The 20,174-nt window shown below is 39.3% G+C and overlaps 1 protein-coding gene across 1 annotated transcript in view; it reads left to right on the forward strand.

Moving 5' to 3' along the window:
* Window positions 1–19,680, forward strand: part of PHEX (phosphate regulating endopeptidase X-linked) — a 192,516-nt gene extending 172,836 nt beyond the window's left edge. Inside the window, exons 17-22 of the mRNA XM_061178566.1 lie at window positions 1,793–1,860; window positions 4,032–4,162; window positions 11,429–11,494; window positions 12,525–12,629; window positions 16,697–16,773; window positions 19,578–19,680. Coding sequence (XP_061034549.1) covers window positions 1,793–1,860; window positions 4,032–4,162; window positions 11,429–11,494; window positions 12,525–12,629; window positions 16,697–16,773; window positions 19,578–19,680 — 550 coding nt within the window. The remainder of the gene's footprint in view (window positions 1–1,792; window positions 1,861–4,031; window positions 4,163–11,428; window positions 11,495–12,524; window positions 12,630–16,696; window positions 16,774–19,577) is intronic.
* The last annotated feature ends 494 nt before the right edge of the window (window positions 19,681–20,174 follow it).

A 20,174-nucleotide genomic window follows, 5' to 3' on the forward strand; every position in this document is an offset into this window, starting at 1 on the left:
ACTGCTCTGATAGGTCTATGATTGAAATGCATAATTTTACTCTTACTTTTTTAATGAAGGTTTGCAATGATGGAAAAACAGTAGGAAAGCATTTTTTCAAATGCAAATTACCTTGCAGGAAAGAAATAACAAAGGAAGGAACTGCCACCAAAGGGAAAAATTAAATCTTACAGCACTTCCTTGGGTATAGTTGAGACAAACAATTAACATGTTAAGGATCATTATGTCCTGTAATAACATGTTGCTTCAAAAATTTTTGTTCCTTCCACTTATAGGTCCTATCTATTTGCTGGGTGACTTTGATGTTGCATCAGGAACCAACTGTGAAATATTTTTAGTATAATTACAAATCTTAGGATGAATCCTTATAACAAGGATTTTAAGTTGTCTGTAATCCTCATGCACATGTTAAATGACTAAAATAAGTTACATATTGATCTGTCACTTGCAAGAAATGGTAAAGTTAATTAATCAATTAGTTAAATCATTATTACTTTCTTACTGTGTACTAGGTACGGAGAATTTAGCAGCAATCAAGTAGATAAGGGTTTGGCCTTCAGGGAACTTCTGGTTGAGAGAGAAGATCCCAGACACACATATAGGGAAGCCCCCCTATTGATTTCCTGATATATGATTTATATGTTCTCTTTCAGTTACCTATTGCTCCGTAACAAAGCGCCACCACTGTTGGCTCATGATTCTGCAATTTGGGCGGGACTCAGCCGAGACAGCTTGTTTCTGCTCTGTGTAATATTGGCTGGGACAGCTCGACGGGGGCCATAGGATCTAAGATGATTTTGCTCACATGTCTGGTGCCTCAGTTGGGCTGGCTCTAATGGCTGGGGCCTGGCTGGGCCTCTCTCTTTCATTAGAGGTCTCTCGACGTTTGGCATCTCTCACTTGCTTCACTTGGCTTCTCTTTCTCCAGCTCATTACCCCAACTTCTTTACACTGCAGCTGACTTCCAAGGGGGCACAAAAATGGAAGTTATAAGGCCTCAGCCCAGAAGCCACACCCGGCCCCTTCCACTGCATTCTGTTGGCCACAACAAGTCCCAAGGCTCATCCAGATTCAAGGGGGGAGGAAATAGCTTTCCTCTTGGTGGGAGGAGGAGCACATGCATTCAGGGTGGGTGGCACTGTCGGTGGTCACCTTTGTAGGTGATCTACCACATGGTTCTTCAGAGGTGAAGAGAAATAATATAACGCCTTTTCCAGATCTGGTTCAGGCTTCACAATCTTTGCTGTTCAGTTGTGAATTTGTCTGTCACAGAAGCAGAGGAACGTGACTACCTTTGAAAGCAGAGTGATCCCTTTTAATCTCTGCTCTATTCCTGTTTCATGACTCCGTTTGGAAAACAATTTAACTTCTAAGTCTATAGTGATTTTTCAACAGGTTCTCAGATAAAAAATAAACGGTATGTTTACTGACAGGATCTTTACAAACCCTGCTGCTGCTTTGGGTGTTTATAAATATAAACTACAGCTAGAGCGGATATAGAACCATAGAAGCCTTAGGGCTGGAAGGGACTTCAAAAACCATCTCTGTCACATCCCTAATTTCACAGGGTAGGAACTAAGGCCTATAAATGCTCATAATGACAATGTTAGAAATTATATTTTCTTTGTCTATTTCAATGAGAAGGATGTGTTTACTTTTCTTTTTTTTTTAACAATTTTGTGAGTGTGGTTAGTAAACAGATTATCTTGGCTTTTTGTTGAGAAAATATTGAAGGATTATGCTCTGACGTTCATGCTTATAATTTTCTCCCAATTATACATTTATGCTGTAGATCTCTGAGTTATGGCGCTATAGGAGTAATTGTTGGACATGAATTTACACATGGATTTGATAATAATGGTAAGTACTGGTTCAGTGTATAAGCTGATGCTTTTATGGTCATGTTGACCATATGGATATTAATTGTTGCTATTATCTTTGCATAGTGGTATCATCATAGATTGAAGATTATCCAAAGCAGTATGATTGCTGATTGAAAACTTTCCCCCGTGTCTTGCTGTGATAGCTTGCAATAAATAAATAATTGTTCCCATTGGAGATGGGGTAGAATGAAAAAAAAAAGACCTTGTAATTTCAAGGAAATTAGCTTTGCATTTATCTGGATTGCTGTAGCTGCCACAGTAGTTACAGGAATTACTTTATAGCTTCTCTTCCTTTCATTTCTTTATTCACCATTTTGAGATGCTCTCCCTGGAGGTGTGAGCTCTGCTCTGAAGATGATTATACATGCTGCCAAGTTAGGACTCAGTGAGTTAGGACTCTGAAGCTTGGCTGACTAGTTCCTTTATACTATTTCAAGGATTATGCAATGCTTAATCTCTGTTTTTCTCTATGCTGTCATATATTCAGAATTTTTTTAGAAAGGCTATGCTTTCCTAATAATGAATAATATAGAGTATGCTATGTATCCTGATGACATTTAAGCAAAAGGAAAGAGCAGAATATGGCATAAACTAAAGAAATGATTGCCCTTTGAGAGTCATCATTTTTAATCAGAACTCCTTTCTCCTTTAACTTTGGAGTTTTATTGGAAAGACACATGAAATCTCCGAAACTTAGGAATTAGCAGCAAATTGCGATCACATCCACATCCACACAGTGATTTACAGGGCAGACTCAAGAACTGCCTGGCCCAAGGCCACACTGTATAGAGGGACCTCTTTCTTCCATGTCTGTGATGTCTCCAACATCCTTTCCTGGATGCCTACCCCAGGGCCAGAGACCCTTTTGGTTCCTCTCCTTCTGGATAATTCTTCTTGTACTCCCACCAGCCTTTCCTTAATCACCTAAGTTTTTTGCCCCCCTGGCCTCCCCTCCCTGTTAAAATGTAGCTGCCTTGTAGTCATCTGAATCCCCAGAGCTACACTTTCTGAATTGCATGTTTGGGTTATCTGAGAGGAGAGTCTTAGCTAAGAAACAAAAGCCAGTAGTGGTCTCTTGGTTCTGGGCCTTTCTTCATGGGAAACTTAAGTGTAGTTCTCCCTCAGAATCTTCTGGAAGCCTTTTGGATTCTCTCTCAAAGGACAGAATCTAAAGATGGCATTTCAGTCTGTAACCAATACTTAGAACAGTGCATTGCACAGTAACTATTTCATGATCGCTTGGTTCGTGGGTAGGGGACAGTGCCTCTCTGCTCTACCAGGGGTTGGTGGTAGTGGCATCCAGCCTTGCTGAAGAGCTTTGGATGGTTTCAGTTAACAACTTTGCTTAGGGGACTTTCTTGTAAGCCCAGTGAAGAGTTCTCTGCATAATTAAATTTAAACCAATAGTAACCTTGAGTGTAAAAGATAGTCCAGATACACCCAGACTTGTTTTTGAGGGATGTAGAGAAAATGAAGAGTGAGCCTGTAGCAAAAAAGCATGTATAACTAATCTTTTTTTCTGTTATGTTTTGGAGATTTCCATTCTTGTTCCAAGTTCTCTTTTTAGAGCAACCTTCCTTGTCAAAGCAGGACAGATGGGCCTTCCATCTACACTGATGGCTGTGGAATGATTCATAACAGAGGTTTTATGTGTCTCTTGGCGCCTGGCAACTTGGAGGAAACACGATCCTTTAGAGCTGAGTCAGGGGCTGTGGTCGCAGGGTGTGAGTGACTCACCGAGGCTGTTCCTATGGATTGTTTGGAATTTCACTGGTAGTGGCGCTTTGACTCTTTCCATGGGTTTTCTGAAAGCCATTTCATTTCAAAATTTAGAGAATATTTTGGGTCAGAGCAGGTGAAAACAAAGAATCTAAGATTGGTCAAGAACGGTACATGCCATAAGTTGATAAATCTTAAAGTATTCTTTGTTGCTTAGAAGGAAAGAACTTCCTCAGACCTCTTTCTCCTTTCCTTACTTTTTACAATTAACCTGTGACACTGGAGAGAAGGCAGGAACTGCTTCCAGGAGTGGTCCCTGCTGCTGGAACTGTCTTTTCAAGGCTTGTTGAAGTGAGGGAAAGGGAAGATGAAGAAAGGAATTTGTTTCCATAAATAATACGAGTATCTTTTAACTTTCCTTTTTGCCAGGTAGAAAATATGATAAAAATGGAAACCTGGATCCTTGGTGGTCTGTTGACTCAGAAGAAAAGTTTAAGGAAAAAACAAAGTGCATGATTAGCCAGTATAGCAACTATTATTGGAAGAAAGCTGGCTTAAATGTGAGTACAGCTGCGGCGAAGGGGGCATCTTGTGAGTCCTTCTTCCTCACGTAGACACTAGCTTGCTTTAGACCATCGGTTCTCAAAGTGCAGTTCCCAGGCCAACAGCATCAGCCTCCCTGGGGGAACTTATCAGGGATGTAAATTCTTTAGTCTTAATCCAGACCTACTGACTGAGAATCTCGGGGCTGGGGAGTGAGGAGCGGCGGTGGGGTGGGAGCGTGGGGTCTGGCAGTCTGGCAGTCTGTCTTTTCATAAGCCCTCAGGTGATTCTGATATAAGCTAAAGTTTGAAAATCACAGGCCTAAACATTAGTCTGTTCTCCTAGATTCAGATTAGTACAGAAAACTCTGTAGCAAAGATAAACAATAAAATTCTCAAAAATCTACACTCTATATCATTAAAAAGATTTCCTTCCAAACTACTGCTTAGGTTTAATTCATTGAAATAAAACATCACTCATTTGAATTAATGACTCTGAATTGGTTAAGAGTTCTTAGATAAAGAATTTTGAACAAAAGAAATGACTTTTAAAATGCTGATTTTCTATTATATATACATATATACTTTCCTATAAAGGCACAAATGTAATTTTAGTAGTTTTTTTGGTTTGTTTTTTGTTTTTTAATTTTTATTTATTTATTTATTTATTTATTTATTTATTTATTTATGGCTGTGTTGGGTCTTCGTTTCTGTGCGAGGGCTTTCTCTAGTTGTGGCAAGCGGGGGCCACTCTTCATCGCGGTGCGTGGGCCTCTCACTATCGCGGCCTCTCTTGTTGCCGAGCACAGGCTCCAGACGCGCAGGCTCAGTAATTGTGGCCCACGGGCCCAGCTGCTCTGCGGCATGTGGGATCTTCCCAGACCAGGGCTCGAACCCGCATCCCCTGCATTGGCAGGCAGACTCTCAACCACTGTGCCACCAGGGAAGCCCCACGAATGTAATTTTATACATGCTTTTTCTGTGTGGAATGTTGCTCCTTTCCTTTTTTGTCTTCACCTCTACCTCCTTCCCCTTTCCCTCTCATCACTTTTATCTTCTCCACCTGTAATCCATCTCAATAACCCTGATATACTTTTTCCCATGCTCACGTAGAGTTACACACATACATACACAGGCATGTGTGTATGCACGCACGTGCTTTTACTTCACTGTTTTCAGTGGCTGCCTGAAAGTCCACGGTGTGAATGTACTCTAACACAGCTGACTAATGTCTTGTTGAGGGTTACACTGTGTCTCCAATTATTTCTCCACAATAAATGCTGCTGCACTAAATACTCTTATTAGGTATGTATTCTTTTTTTCCGTAGAGGATAGATTCCTACTGTTACTAAGAAGTTATAATATTTCATATTCCCACCAGTGATGGATGGAGGAGCATTTATGTATTGAGTTATTTACTTGTCAATTTATGAGACCTTAAAAAATATTATAGATGTTAAAAATTTTGTCATTCATATTATACTATTTTCTCCTCAATATATTTCTCATCCATTGTACTTCGTAGATGGTATCTTTTGACAAACAAAATTTAAATATTTCCATATAGTCAAAGATACCTATCTCTCTTAAAAAATTGTTTCTGCATTTCCATTCTATATCATATGTGTAGTCTCCTAGCTTTTCTGGGAAGGTTTTTATTGTTTTGTTATTTTACATTTAAATATTGAAGCGTGTGAAACTTATTTTGCTGTGGAGTTTAATACGAGAGTTCACTTTTATATTCTTCCAAGAGGATAGTCAATTGATCCAGCATCAGTGACTAAAAGACGTTTTTTCTTACTTAATTGAATGTTTGTCAAATATTAGAATCTCATATATACTGAGATAAATTTCTGGATTATATATTCTATTCCACTGATCTATTTGTTGATTTCTATACCAATGCGTTATTACTATGGCTATATGGATTTTTCTGGTATCTGCCAATACAAGCTCTCCCTCACTGTTCTTCTTTTATATACTTGGCCATTCTCAGGCAAATATACTTCTGTATACACTCCAAGATCATTTTACCCATTCTCCACCCACTCCCCAAGAGAATCCCATTGAGATTCTAAGTTAAATCATATTAAATGTATGGAATTGACGTTTTTGTCATAGTCTTCTTGTTCAAGAACGTGGTATGCCTTCCCATCTGTTTGGTATTTGTTTTAGGTTTTCAAATACGATTTTATAGTTTTCTCTATATAGTTTATCTCCTGTACATTGTTTTTGCTTCTTTTTTCTTTTCTTATTTTGCTGGTTTGATCAGGTTAGCTTTCGTTCCCTTCCCCCACTGTTAGTTTTTTCTTGTAGTTTTCCATTGTATTTTCTGTCCCTGCTTTCACAGTTACAAGACACAGATTTCTCTCACTGTATTTGACAATGAGACCAATAATGAAGAATTGTTGGTAGGTATGGATCTGCATGAAGATCTTCCTCTAAAACACACATGCAAACTGTGTCCTCCTAATTCATCTAGTCAAGGGCACAACACCTAAGAGAAGCAGGGGACCACACAGAACTGGAGTAGGTCACTGTATTTACACGTAATTTCCCCGGAGTCTCTTGGTCTGTTAGTCAGGCATGTGCTCCATCCTGACAACTTGGGCTGGAAAAGCACCTGAAACCTCACTATGCCTCAAGTCTATTATACTGGGGTTTATTTCACCATTCCAGAAGAATCTAGGTGAAAGTCTGTGTACTTTTAAAGGGAACGTTTATGAACACTGAGTTGGTTCTCCTGGTTCTTAAAGCGTATGCAGCACAGGGAGACCATCCCTTATCCAGGAGGAGAAACCAGACTCTGTATCCTTGAATAGTATCTCTAGCTCCTTTGTCAGTGTCCTGGAAAGCCATTTCTCTGCCCATATATTTTAAAAATATCTACAACTGTGTCATGGGAAGACCTAAAAAGGGCGCTTCTGTATATCTGTTTTCAATTCAGGGGTTATCACATTGTGAAAATCCATCTAGAATGTATGTTGCTTCAAGAAAAGCATAGGGTTCTTCCCAGATGATGATTGAGAAGCTAATAAAAAAAATGGTGCCAGGTACCACAACAGTAACAGAACATTGCTGTTTTCTGGGGTTTTGTTTTTTACCTTTTTTTTTTTTTTTAATAGCATGTGCTAGATGTCTCTCTAATTTTGTTCAGATGACTGCAGAACCTGGATAAGCTGTTGCTGCTACTGATGCATAACATACTACTATTGGTCTTTTCTATAAATCTATCTGTCTGTATACCTCTCTCTCTATATACACACATATATATAATTTGAATATTTGGAAACTTTAGCTGTGCTGTCAACTTTGGAGAAAGTATCCCAGTTGTACCGTGTTGGGTTGGCATTGTATAGAAATTAACAGCCATATTGGTCTAGAAGCATTAAACATAATTTTTCCATTTGGACAGGGGTAGCACACTGTATTAAGTTTGTAAGGTCTTATCTGCATGGGTTTGATTACAGAAACTAGCAAAGTATCTCTAAATAAAAAAAAAAAAACATAGGGGAGGGATTCTAGAGTCAGACACAGCTCCAAATTTTGGTTCAACCAGTTGCAGGTTGTAAGTTTTTTTGAACTTGGGTGAGTTATTTAACATTCCTGTGTCTCAGAGTCTTCATCTGTGAAATGGGCAGCTATTTTTGAACTCGTTAGTTTGTCTTCAGAATTAAATGACTGAGATAATGTAAAGCACCGGCATGATGCCTGCTATGCAATAAGTGCTCAATAAATTGTAGTTAATATTCCTAATACTTTGTGACATACTCATAGGTATGCCATCCCAGGAGAGAACAATACAATAGGGGCTAAAAAACCAAAAAACAGCAGAAGAGCAGTTTTCTTGGAGGAAGGGGAATGCGTATTTCCTGGTGATTATTATATGCACGCGTGGGAGTTAGACTTTACACTTAATTGAAACATATTTAATCCTCATACTGGTTCTGAGAGGTGTGCATATTACTAGCCTGTTTTACATATGAGGAAACTGAGGCTCAGAGAGATTAAAACCCATAGTAGAATCTACATTAGAGCTTAGATTGGTATGACTCCAACATCACTACTCTTCCCCCCATATCATGCTCGTGTTCTCTTATTTTAAGTTCATTTTAAACCTGGGTGATGTATTGGGTGGAGACTATTCTACAACATCCATTTTGGCCAAAGTGTCAGATACTGAAACTGAATTCTGACAAATGTGTACCTTTGCAACAAGGACGATAGAAAGGGCATGCCTGTCTCAGCATAAATCCATTCAACCATCAGAAAACAGCTTCAGTCTTATTCCCCAAGGAGAAGGGGTGGCTTCCTTTGTGGATATAAAAGGCCATGCTTTATTTTTCTGGCTCCATTTGTGGAGGCCAATCCTCTGTACCTGAATCATTCTTTGCGTTGGACTGGGGGGAGCTCCAATGGAACCTCAGAGAAACGGGCTGTTAGCAGCTGTTGAGTCCTGAGAGGCAAACCTAGGGCCATGGGGCTTCCCTGGTGGCACAGTGGTTAAGAATCTGCCTGCCAATGCAGGGGACACGGGTTCCAGCCCTGGTCTGGGAAGATCCCACATGCTGCAGAGCAACTAAGCCCGTGCACCACAACTACTGAGCCTGTGCTCTAGAGCCCGCGAGCCACAACTACTGAGCCTGTGTGCCACAACTACTGAAGCCCACGCGCCTAGAGCCCGTGCTCCGCAACAAGAGAAGCCACTGCAATAAGCAGCCCGCGCACCGCAACGAAGAGTAGCCCCCGCTCGCTGCAACCAGAGAAAAAGCCTGCGCACAGCAATGAAGACCCAACGCAGCCAAAAATAAAATAAATTAAATAAATAAATTTAAAAAAACCATAATTCTCAACTTTAAAAAAAAAAAAACTGATGAAAAAGAAAAAATACTGAAATAAAAAAATCTAGGGCCATATGGTCTACTGAGGTGGTCCAGAGTGGGAGGGGCCTGAGGGGTGAAGCTAGTCCTCAAACCTCTAAAAGAAAAGCTTAGGGGAACAAGGAAGGAGATTAAATTTGAGCATGAGTGGTTATAAACGGAAGCACTAGAGTCAAGAGGAGTTAAGACTTGAGAAGGTAACATATTATGGAGCAAAGGCTCTGGACAGAGACTGCTTCGGTTCGAATCCTTGTGAAATATGGGCAGTTCAGTTAATCACTCTTAGGTCAGGTCCATTAGAAGCAGAGCCCAAGATAGGGGTTTCTTAGATAAAAAGGTTCATTGCAGAAGTAGTTTCAGAAGAAACCTGTAAGGTGGCGAGGAAGACCTGTTGGTTTCAGAAGTTTAGCCTCAGTCTGATCCCATAGAGGATTCTGGAGCATGAATTGCATCGCAGAAATTGTTCAGCCTGGGATAGGGGGCTGGGCTCTTCTAACTGCACATCAGTCAGTTACTGAGAGGTGGGGGTATCACCTCCCAGCAAGCTCCAGGTGAGGGGATTCCCCTAAGCTAAGCTTAATCTTCCTGAGCCACTACCAGTTGCAGGACTGGGTTCACAGTCCTGGTAGAAAAGGAGATCTGGTGCAGCACCAATGACATCTGTGACACACTCTCAGCTTTAGATTCCTCATTTGTTAAGCAAGGATGGTGATAATAGCACTTACCTCGTAGGACTGTAATAAAAGAAAGAAGGTATGTAAAGCAGGAGTGGTAACTTTTGGGGACTGAAGCTAGGAGGATCCTGGGTGATTACAGAGATTAATGTTTTCTGAAGATTTGTTTTTATTCATTGGTATTGCTTGATACCTGGGGGATTGGGCTAGCTTAAAAATAAAGAGTTGGTAGCATCTGTGGCCTGAAAGTTTAGAACAATGTGTATTAGTTTCCTGTTGCTGCTATAACAAATCACCACAAACTTAGTGACTTGAAACAACACAAATTTATTATTTTACAGTTCTGTATTTCTGACTCAGGTCTCAGTGAGCTAGAGTCAAGGTGTCACCAGGGCTGCTTTCCTTTCTAGCTGCTGTAGGAGAGAATCTCTTTCCTTGCCTTTTCTAGCTTTTAGAGGCTGCCCACATTCCTTGACTCCTGGCCCCTTTCTTCTTCAAAGCCAGCAGTGACTGGTCAAGTCTCCTCACGTTGCATCACTCTGACACACTCACTCTCCTAACTTCCTTTTCCTCTATTTGTACAGACCCTTGTAATTACATTGAACTCACCTGGATAATGTAGGCTAATGTCTCCAGCTCAGGATCCTTAATTTAATCATATTTTAAATGTCCCTTTTGCCACATAAAGTAATATTTTCGCAGTAATTTTTTTTTTATGACATAGACATCTTTATTATTATAGGGCATTATTTTGTCTCTGATGCAGGGATTGGCAAACTTTTTCTGTAAAGGGCCAGGTAGTAAATAATTTAGGCTTTGTGAGTTGTAAGGTCTCTGTTGCAACTACTCAACTCTGCCACTGTAGGAAGGAAACAGCCACAGACAATACATACTTGAATGAATGTGCCTGTGTTCCAATAAAACTTGAATTATGGACACTGAAATTTGAACTTTGTATAATTTTCACATGCCACAAGATATTATCCTTCTTTCTATTTTCTTCCCAATTATTGAAAAATGTTAAATCCAGGCTTACCTTGCAGCCTGTAGAAAAACAAGCAGGAGGTTGGATTTTGGCTTGTGGGCCATCTTGGTTTAGAATATTTTTTTGTCCTAGCCTATTTAAGGGTTTTAGAAACAATCTTCAAATGTTTGGAAGAATTTCTTTGCTGTGCTTGGCTGGTTGTCATACATATTGCAAGCCTTGACCTTGTGGTCTGCACTACTTCTATTGGATTTTTGTTCCCCATGAGACCTATCCTCTTTTTAATTTTTCATGGAATTTGCTGAAGGTAAAATGGTAATGGTTGGTCTTAAAACCTTGCTCCTGTGTGGATGGTAGATTTTTGGAAACATAAAGCCCACTGAAAAGAATACTCAAATTAGGTGAGTTAATCAGAGAAAGTAATCTGTATGTTGATATTTCTATTTTTTCCCCATTTAACCAGAGTCACTCAGAATATGTTAACATTTTATTAGAGCTGGCTAAATTGGTGAGAATAGAGAGGTGGGTGAGAAAGAAATGTGTAGCATAATAAAACAGAAATTATGTTCAGGAGCACCTTGCTGGGGGTTAGTTTGCCATCTCACAATATGTTATGACTACCTCTGATTTATTGAATGCAATTTTCTCTTTAAAATATGGCACTTTCTCTTGCTATCATATTTATGCCTCTTGCTGAATGACAGTTGGCTGTCAAACACTCTTTTTTTCTTTTTCTTTTTGTTAGGTGAAGGGGAAGAGGACCCTGGGAGAAAATATTGCCGATAATGGAGGTCTGCGACAAGCTTTTAGGGTACGCACTGCAACATTTGCTGTGATTTAAAAAATTAAACTATAAAATACCATACGGGTGCACCTCAGTTTACACCACAGACATTTTCTTGAGGAGTTAGAGTTCTGTAAATTCTGTGAATTTCTGTAAATTGAATTATATTTCCCCATTGACTCTATTATATTCTATTATATGAATAGAGCTGCATTTCTTTCTTTTTCCTTTTTGGGGAGTAAAGTCACCCTAAAAGTAATATTTGTTATTAAGAATCATGTATTTAAAGGATAGTTTTCAGAAGGTACATTCAGTGTAATATTAAAACATGCTACAGAAATCTCAGGGCTAGGTTCGTAGGCGTTTTCTTGAGTACAGTCTCTGTAGCCCTCCTTATAATTTTCTCTTAAAATACCAAACTTCTAAACTATGGTCAGAGGCTAGGGGTTCTCATATAGTGGGCCAGGTAAGAGTCCATAATAATGTTTTCATCATCCACTGGTCCATGGTTAAACAAGACACATGAGGATGATGTAGAAAGACATTCATAAAGCTAAATGCATTCAGTGTAAAGACCAAACTGTTATTTTGAGGTTATATCTTTCCTCTATTCTAGTTAAAATATACTTTATTTTATAAAATGATGATGATTGAAGATTATAGTTTTCCCTCTTCCCTGGCAAAATTAAAAAAGATTGCCCATAGATTGGCCCCCAAATTTATTTCCATACGGCTTGCCATTGTGTTAGATTTGTTTGTTCCCTGGTAGGAATAGAAAGAAAAGCTTTTTGGGGGAAGGGGGCGTTATTTAACATGTGCCCACTTTGGCCCAGCTGCTTTGGTATCTATTGAGTGAAAGGTCTTTTTGCAGGTGAACCTGCTTCACTGTTAAGCAATACAACGTTGACTTGCATTTCCAGGTGTTTGTTTTCTTAAAGGAAAACTTGATAGGATACATTTTGCACATGGTGGAGGATATATTTAATATCTCTGCACTGGCTGAGAAAAGAGAAAAGCCATTATTGCAGCAGATCATCTCTTCTACTTCTTTCCCCAGGCTTACAGGAAATGGATAAATGACCAGAGGCAGGGGGTTGAGGAGCCTCTCCTACCCGGCATTGAATTCACGAACAACCAGCTTTTCTTCCTGAGTTATGCTCAAGTGAGTAAGACCAAGGAAGGGGCATCAAAGATGAAACGTGGGACTTTGGCTTGCTCCCTAGATCAAAGGTTTGGAACAAAAGTTTAATGGCATAACTTTGATTTCAGCTGAAATCTTATCTTGCTGCTTATTTTCTGGACAAATTTCACCTTCATGTTCTATGGGACATAATTAATTAACTGATTGAATCAAGGTTTATTGGTGTTTTTTATCAAGTGGGTTATCAGCCTTGTGGTAACTCACTTGATTTTTAGTATACCCTGACTTCTTAATGTATTTGATACTATTTGTAACCATTTCTAGTGACTCATTCTTTGGCTTTCTTGGCCCTGTGGTTTCCTGCATTTCTCCTCCTTCACCTCATTTGCTGACTTTACCCCACCACTCTCAACCTGTGGGGGACCCTCAAGGCTGTGTTCCCAACTGCCAAATGAACATGTGAAGACTACTAGAGCTGAAAACAACAACAAAGGCAAGGAGAGTCATGTCACCCTTTTGTGAGTTTAATGGGCTCTCTGAGCAGAAATTGAAAGATGTGCCCTAAATAAGGCACAATTCTGAGTTTGAGTATCTGGCCAATGAGGCAAGTGCCAGTTGTTCTTTGTTATTCGGTTATTGCACTGGTTTATGTCACAATATGTAGGCCTCATTTTCAAACAAGTCTGGGATGGGTTGATGACGGTTCTGATGCATGGCCTCACAGTGGGCAAATCTGTATCTGTATGCTCAAAACTAGGCAAAAGTTTTCATCAGTACAACTTTCTGTTCCTCTTTTCGTTCACTCCTCAGTAAGCTCATTCATTTCCACGTCTTCTTCGGTTGACTCTGGCTAAAGAGTTCTCATCTGTCTGGGGTCTTTATTTCTTAAAGCTGACATGACAACACTAAATAAATGATCATTTATCAACCTGACATCAGCAAAAGTGGAGTCAACAACAAAGTGACTTTCCTTTTTAGTTTTCTCACTTCTATCAACACACCCTCACCCTCAGGCTTTGGGTCTTCCTGGTTAGGAAACCTGGATTCTTAGGTCTTATTTGATTTACCTATCCTCATTTTTATGACATGTGTCCCAAAAGCTGATGTTTCATCCTTTTAACTGCTCTTCAGATTCAGCCTCCCTTTCTCCCCATTACCCTATTTCATCATCTATAGACTGTCGGCCTCGATCTCGTCTACTCTGGATTATCCCAACAGCCTTATGGCATGTTTTCCTGACTTCGGCATCTTTCTACCACTGTCTGTCTTACATGCCACTGAAATAGCATTTTTATTTCATTACTGACCTGCCGAAGGAACTGCAGTGGCTCCCAAGTGCCCACCACATTGAGACCGAACACCTTTCAAAGTTCTCCTCAGTCTTATCCAGCTCTACCCAACCAGCTCTAAATTCCCATAGCTCCACCAGACTCACACTTAGCCGGCAGGTGTCCTCACTTCCACCGCACAATGTCATGTTCATTATTGCCCCTGTGGTTTTGCTTTTGATTTTCCTTCTACAGAGTGACGACCCCCTTCGTACTCCTCCCCCTCAGATTATTCAATTCCATCTTTACCTTTCAGGATCCATGTCAAGTTCCACCTCCTCCACATCTTCCACAAACTTCCCCAAGGACTCCAGTTCTCATTAAAAAGAAGTCTCCAACTCCTTTGCACTTATTTTCATTACCATGCAGTTGAATACTTAATTGTTATCAAAATGTAAAAGACTTTTACTTTTATCTTCATAGCTAGTGTATCTTCATACACTTCTTATTTATCTCCATAGCATCCAGCAAAGAGGCTGGGTATATTGAAGACACTTGACATTTTTAGATAAATTGCTTGGAAAGGCTGAGATTAACACAGTTCAATTAAGGAGACTTTCTTTTGGGTCAGTACTGGGTCAGATATCTAAAATAAGCACACAGATATAGTTAGAACTTTCTAGAGCAGGGATTCGCAAACTAGAACCCGTGAGCCATATGTTGCCTGCTGTCTATTTTTGTAAATAATGTTGTATTGGAAAACAGCCATGCTCTATACTTTACACATTGTCTATGGCTGTTTTTGTGCTACAGTGGCAGAGTTGAGTAGTTAAAACAGAGACTTATGATCTGCAAAGCCTAAAATATTTATTATCTGTCCTTTACAGAAAATGTTTGCTGTCCTCTACTCTAGAGGACAAAGTACAAGGTCTGTCAGTTCTTATTTAGGTTCTTACTTACTAACTTAAGGTCCATCTTAGTAGATGAAGTAAATTAACTGATATCAACGTTACAGTCATAGTTTTGAAATATCTCCAAATAAAATTTCAAACTATATATCACTTACTTTAAAGAGATTAAGAAAAAAATGACAAGATATCTTATATTACTAATGAGAAACTTATCTTGGAGCTTTTCCTACTGGCGGATTGAGGAGATTTTCAACCTTTTGTGCATTGAAATAAGTCTGCTTATAAGGAGTAAAATTATTTTCTCTCCTGAGAAGATACTAGGAAAACAGTAAGAACAAAAATGTGTTTTTAGAAATCTCATAAATGATATATGAAGCAAAGACAATACTATATAATAATGTAAGAATGTAAGAGGAAATAACATACGAAAAAGTGAGGTAAAATTGTGAGAAACAACTTCACCTTAGCTAGCTTCTGAGGAAGTTAAGTGCTCCCATTATAAAAACATCTTCAAAGTCAAATTCAGAACCACAGTGACGGATGGTTTATCTTCATCAAAAGCAATAAAGCAGTAGCATTGCATCACCGTTGCTGCTTCCTGCATCCCTGTAGTTTCTGTGACCTGTCAGTTTTTCCTCAGACATTCTTCTTATCCTTCTTCTCTCTCTTCTCATTGCTACTTATTTAGTAGACATTCATGAGGAACCTTCCTGGGGCCCATAAATAATCTTCAAACTACTCTCTCATTTCCTCCTACTACTATACCCCTGCCAGATAAATCTTTTAAAAATATATATTTTTTATCACCTTTGTGCTCAAAACCAATGTTTAAATATAGTCTAAACACTGTAGCCTCTTGCTCAGGACTTCAGATATCTGGCCCTATCCTCACCCTCCCCTGGTCTCCCCTTGCTGCCCACAGGCACCACACGGTCCAGCCAAGCTGACTGTCTTGCTTTTTCTTCTCTCAGATATGTCTTTGTTTCCATTTTCTCCTCCACTTGGAATTCCCCCCATCATATTCATGTTTCCTAGTTCTATTCATACTTCAAGCTATATCATATTTCAAGACACAGTTCAAATCAGGATTAAGTAGGTTAGGGTACACGAACAGACAGTGCAAGGAAAAGTTTGTCTTCTTGTTCATGCTCCATGTCCAACATGGGTCAGCAGTGGGGCTCTGCTCATAGTTACTACTCAAGGACCTGGGTTTGGGGGTCTTTATCTCCACATGTGCTTCCGTGGTCACAACAGGAATAGGGAAGAAATACGAGGAAATGTGCACTGGCCCTTAATTGTAGCATCTTAAATTGTTCTTAATACTCTTAAAACTTCTGCCAGATTTTTAAAGCGTCTGCCAGGAAGTGACATATATCACTTCTGCTCACGTTTCATTGGTCAGAGCAAGTCATCTAGCCATGCCTAACTTCAAAGGAGATGCAGCAGTGTCCTTCTACCCGAGGCCTGAACCAGGATGAAGCAGACAAAGCACCCAGGGTGCGAAATACTTACTTCTCATGACCATATTCAGTAATGGATGATTGATTCATTTTATTGATTCAAACGAATGTGGTTAAATTTGATAAGGGCTATTCCAAGCATTATGTTAACTGAATGAACACATTGGTTGATTCCTGGACACATATGCTATTCTCTTGATTTAAAGCATTTGTTTGGAAACCTCTCTTAATTTACTCAAATTCTGGAAGTATTCACAATGATAAAACTTTCTACTCTGGGGATTGGAATAATAGATGTTACTACTGAGGAAGGTTTTATCTGATCTACTAAAACTGCTCGTCATCCGTTGAGTCTAAAATTACTCTTCAGTATACTTTGGAGCAGTTAAGGCAGTAGAAAATGTGTAATTGAAATGGAAACATAATTATCGGGATGTTTTCTCTTCTAGGTAAGGTGCAATTCCTACAGACCAGAAGCTGCCCGAGAACAAATCCAAGTTGGTGCTCACAGCCCCCCTCAGTTTAGGTAAACAGGCACATGGGTGACACTAGTTTTTAACTGTGCATCTCCATCTCCTCCCCTACCCAGCCATCCCAGGGCTCTAAAATAGGTGATCTGACCAAAGCCTGCATTGTGAACAGTGATAGCTCCATTTCACAGACCAAAACAAAAATCTGGCCAAACAGAAACTAAGCATCTTTTCTTTAATTAGTAGGAAGCTGGTTTAGTCAGTATTCTCTCACCTAAATTTCTGTAGTAGGCTTTTGTACACACCTCTAGTATCAAGAGATCTATGAGATTGTACAAGACTCCAAAGGTAATTTAGAATCCAAATCATAGCTGTAGTATTCATTCCCATTTATTATCTTCCAATTTTTGAAAGGCAGCAATCCATGGGTGCCATGAGCACACCACAGGTGCTCAGTAAACTGGCATGTTTGATTTATCCAACTGCCTACTTTTTAGGAACATGAGCCAAAAAAGTCTCTTTTCTTAGATAAGGATGAGATCTTATGCACTGTGGCTTAAAACACCTAGAGCTCTGGTTTAATTTGTGTTGTAGAATATCCTATTTAATGCCTCTCGTTCTTTCATGCAGCCAACCAACAGACATGAATGAGTGCCCACTTTCTGAATAGCTCTGAACACAAAGGAGGATATATGGTGATATTTAGCTATTGTAATTCATATCTAGAGGCAAAAGCTCTACATTTTGGCTTTTAGTTTGAGTCATATTTTGAAACAATTGCTTATATATGAAGGGAAAAGAATTATGAATTACAATCTTATTTAATTGTCAGAATGTATAAAATATTAAGTAAAAATAAAATTAAGGTTAATATTACTTAACCCATGCTAGGTTTCTAGCATAGTTTGAGGGAAATTTCCTATAGTAGGGGAGAGAGTTATAATAGTAAATGCAAGAAACCGTAATAATTTGTATTTATTTGTTCTTTGCTTAGAAAATATTACATCTGGATATCTTTATATTTAATGTTTAAATGAATCCATTAGCATATCGCAGGAAAGTCTTCTAAAATTTCTCCTATGTTTTAACGTCTTATTCCCAAAGCCTTGCCTTAGAAATGCTTCAGAAATTGACTATAAATTACCCAATAGCATAAAAATCTAATCATTGTGTTAGAAATTCTCCCCCACTGGGCTAAACTGTCAAGAATGCTGACAGTCTCTAATGGACTAAAATTTGATTCCACTGACAAATGGTGCAGATGAAACCACACAGTGGATTAATTACTCAACAGATAAGTTTTTAGAAACTAATTTCCTTTTACTAACTAGTTGCCTGTAATGTTGGATTTTAGCTGATAATTTGCAGGGTATACTTACTGATTGTCAGCTAAATTCTATCCTTAACACTTGCCCAGGGTGAATCATACTATGAAACCTGCATCCCTCCCGCATACATCCCAGCTAAAACACAAGAGGTTATGGGGATTTGGGGATACAGGCCATTATATTCATTCAAATGCCCATAGGGAACAAAGTCATTAGGGAAGAAACAGTCAGTGACCGAGAATGCTGTCTCTTAGTCAGCCTTTTGAACATGCAGTCGAGTAAGAAATAGATGAGGGGGGAGGTTTTTTCCTGGCTTGTTAGTGATCTCTGCGGTAACTAGATTTTGAGTGCAGCAGAAATCACACAATGGAAATACCACTTCCAAAAGGCAGTTAGAATCAAAGTGCTGAGTAGGAATCCGCAGTCTTTACTGCAGTCAGGGAACTTGCAAGAACACCAGATTTTGGAGCTAACTCCAGTAAAGCATTACTCATCAATAACAGCTAGACACCATTCATTAGTTTACGGTTGCATAAACCAAATTCTAGGTAAATATGAGCCTTCAAACATAATAGGAGTGTATAGAAAGTGTTTTTGTAGATTGAAAGAGTTCTTTAAAGATAATTCAGGGACTTCCCTGGTGGTCCAGTGGCTAAGACTCCGTGCTCGCAATGCAGGGGGCCCGGGTTTGATCCCTGGTCAGGGAACTAGCTCCCACATGCCGCAGCTAAGAGTTTGCATGCGACAGCTAAAGATCCCGCATGCCGCAACTGAAGATCCTGCACGCGGCCGTGAAGATCCCGTGTGCTGTAACTAAGACCCTGAGCAGCCAAATAAATAAATAAATAAAATGTTTTTTTGAAAAAAGGTAATTTAAAGATAGCAACAACATGGATGAATCTTAACAGACATAATACTGAATGAAAGAAGTCAGAGGCGAAAGAGTGCATACTATGTGATTCACTCATGTGAAGTTAAAAAACAGGCAGAACTAATCTATGGTCAGACTAGTAGTTATGCTTGGAGGTGCTACTGTTAGGGCACACAAGGGAGCCTTCTAGGTGCTGGAAGTAACCCATGTCTTGATCTGGGTGGTAGTAACATGGGTGTATACATGTGAACTCAATGAGCTTTACATTTTAAATGCGTGTACTCTCTATCAGTTATATCTTCCTTAAAAAGTTAAATTAAAAAATAGTTCGAAAAGCTAAGTATTGGTAAATCTTATAGTTTGTAGGAATTTGTAAATTTATAGGCGTGTACGACCCTATATACAATTTATAGGAATTGTAGATCCTACAGTTTATAGAAATTTGAAGATATTTTGAAGATTAATAGCATTTGTCTGGTTCTAGTCTCGGCTCTGTTAATTTCTTTGGAAATTTACTTAACCATTTTGGGCTTCAGTTATCTCCCTGTAAACAGATTAAATGAATGCAACATCATATCAAGCACTATACTGATACAGTTTTATCCAGAACCTGTTGATTTGTAAGAATTAAATGACATGGACTTTGACATATCTTTTTCAGGGTCAATGGTGCAGTTAGCAACTTTGAAGAATTCCAGAAGGCTTTTAACTGTCCATCCAATTCCACGATGAACAGAGGCACGGACTCCTGCCGACTCTGGTAGCTGGACTGTTGGTTTATGCCATCCTGAGAGAGTTGTGCCGTGCTCATCACCTACTGCTTTAGGCCTGTGTTCCCCTGAGGATGTTTATTTTTGATGCATCTTCATTACTTGGGTATTGCTTAGATCTAAACAGTATCTATTCAGAGTTGTAAGGCTTAAAAAAATGGAATATAAAAAATCGAATCAAGTATGTTTCTTTAGAAAACCAAACCAACAAAAATAAGTCCCTAGGCTGCTTTTGTTAAAATGCTGTCTGCTGAATTGTTGCTGTTGTCCATTTTAGTGTGTAAGCCACAGCTAAGTGGTACGTATCATTTTAATCTACAGCTTTGCAGGGGCCCTAAGTAGAACGTATCCAGAAGAAAATTCAGCCTATTACACTTGCAACCCTCAGTGATGTGGACATGTGCGAGGATACCCGGGAGGTCTTTCTGCACTGTGGAGCGCACTGTGAGATTTCACACATCGTCATTACGTAGCATTGATTAACTCTA

This window comes from Eubalaena glacialis, chromosome X (genome assembly GCF_028564815.1).
Source record: "Eubalaena glacialis isolate mEubGla1 chromosome X, mEubGla1.1.hap2.+ XY, whole genome shotgun sequence".
Taxonomy (NCBI): domain Eukaryota; kingdom Metazoa; phylum Chordata; class Mammalia; order Artiodactyla; family Balaenidae; genus Eubalaena; species Eubalaena glacialis.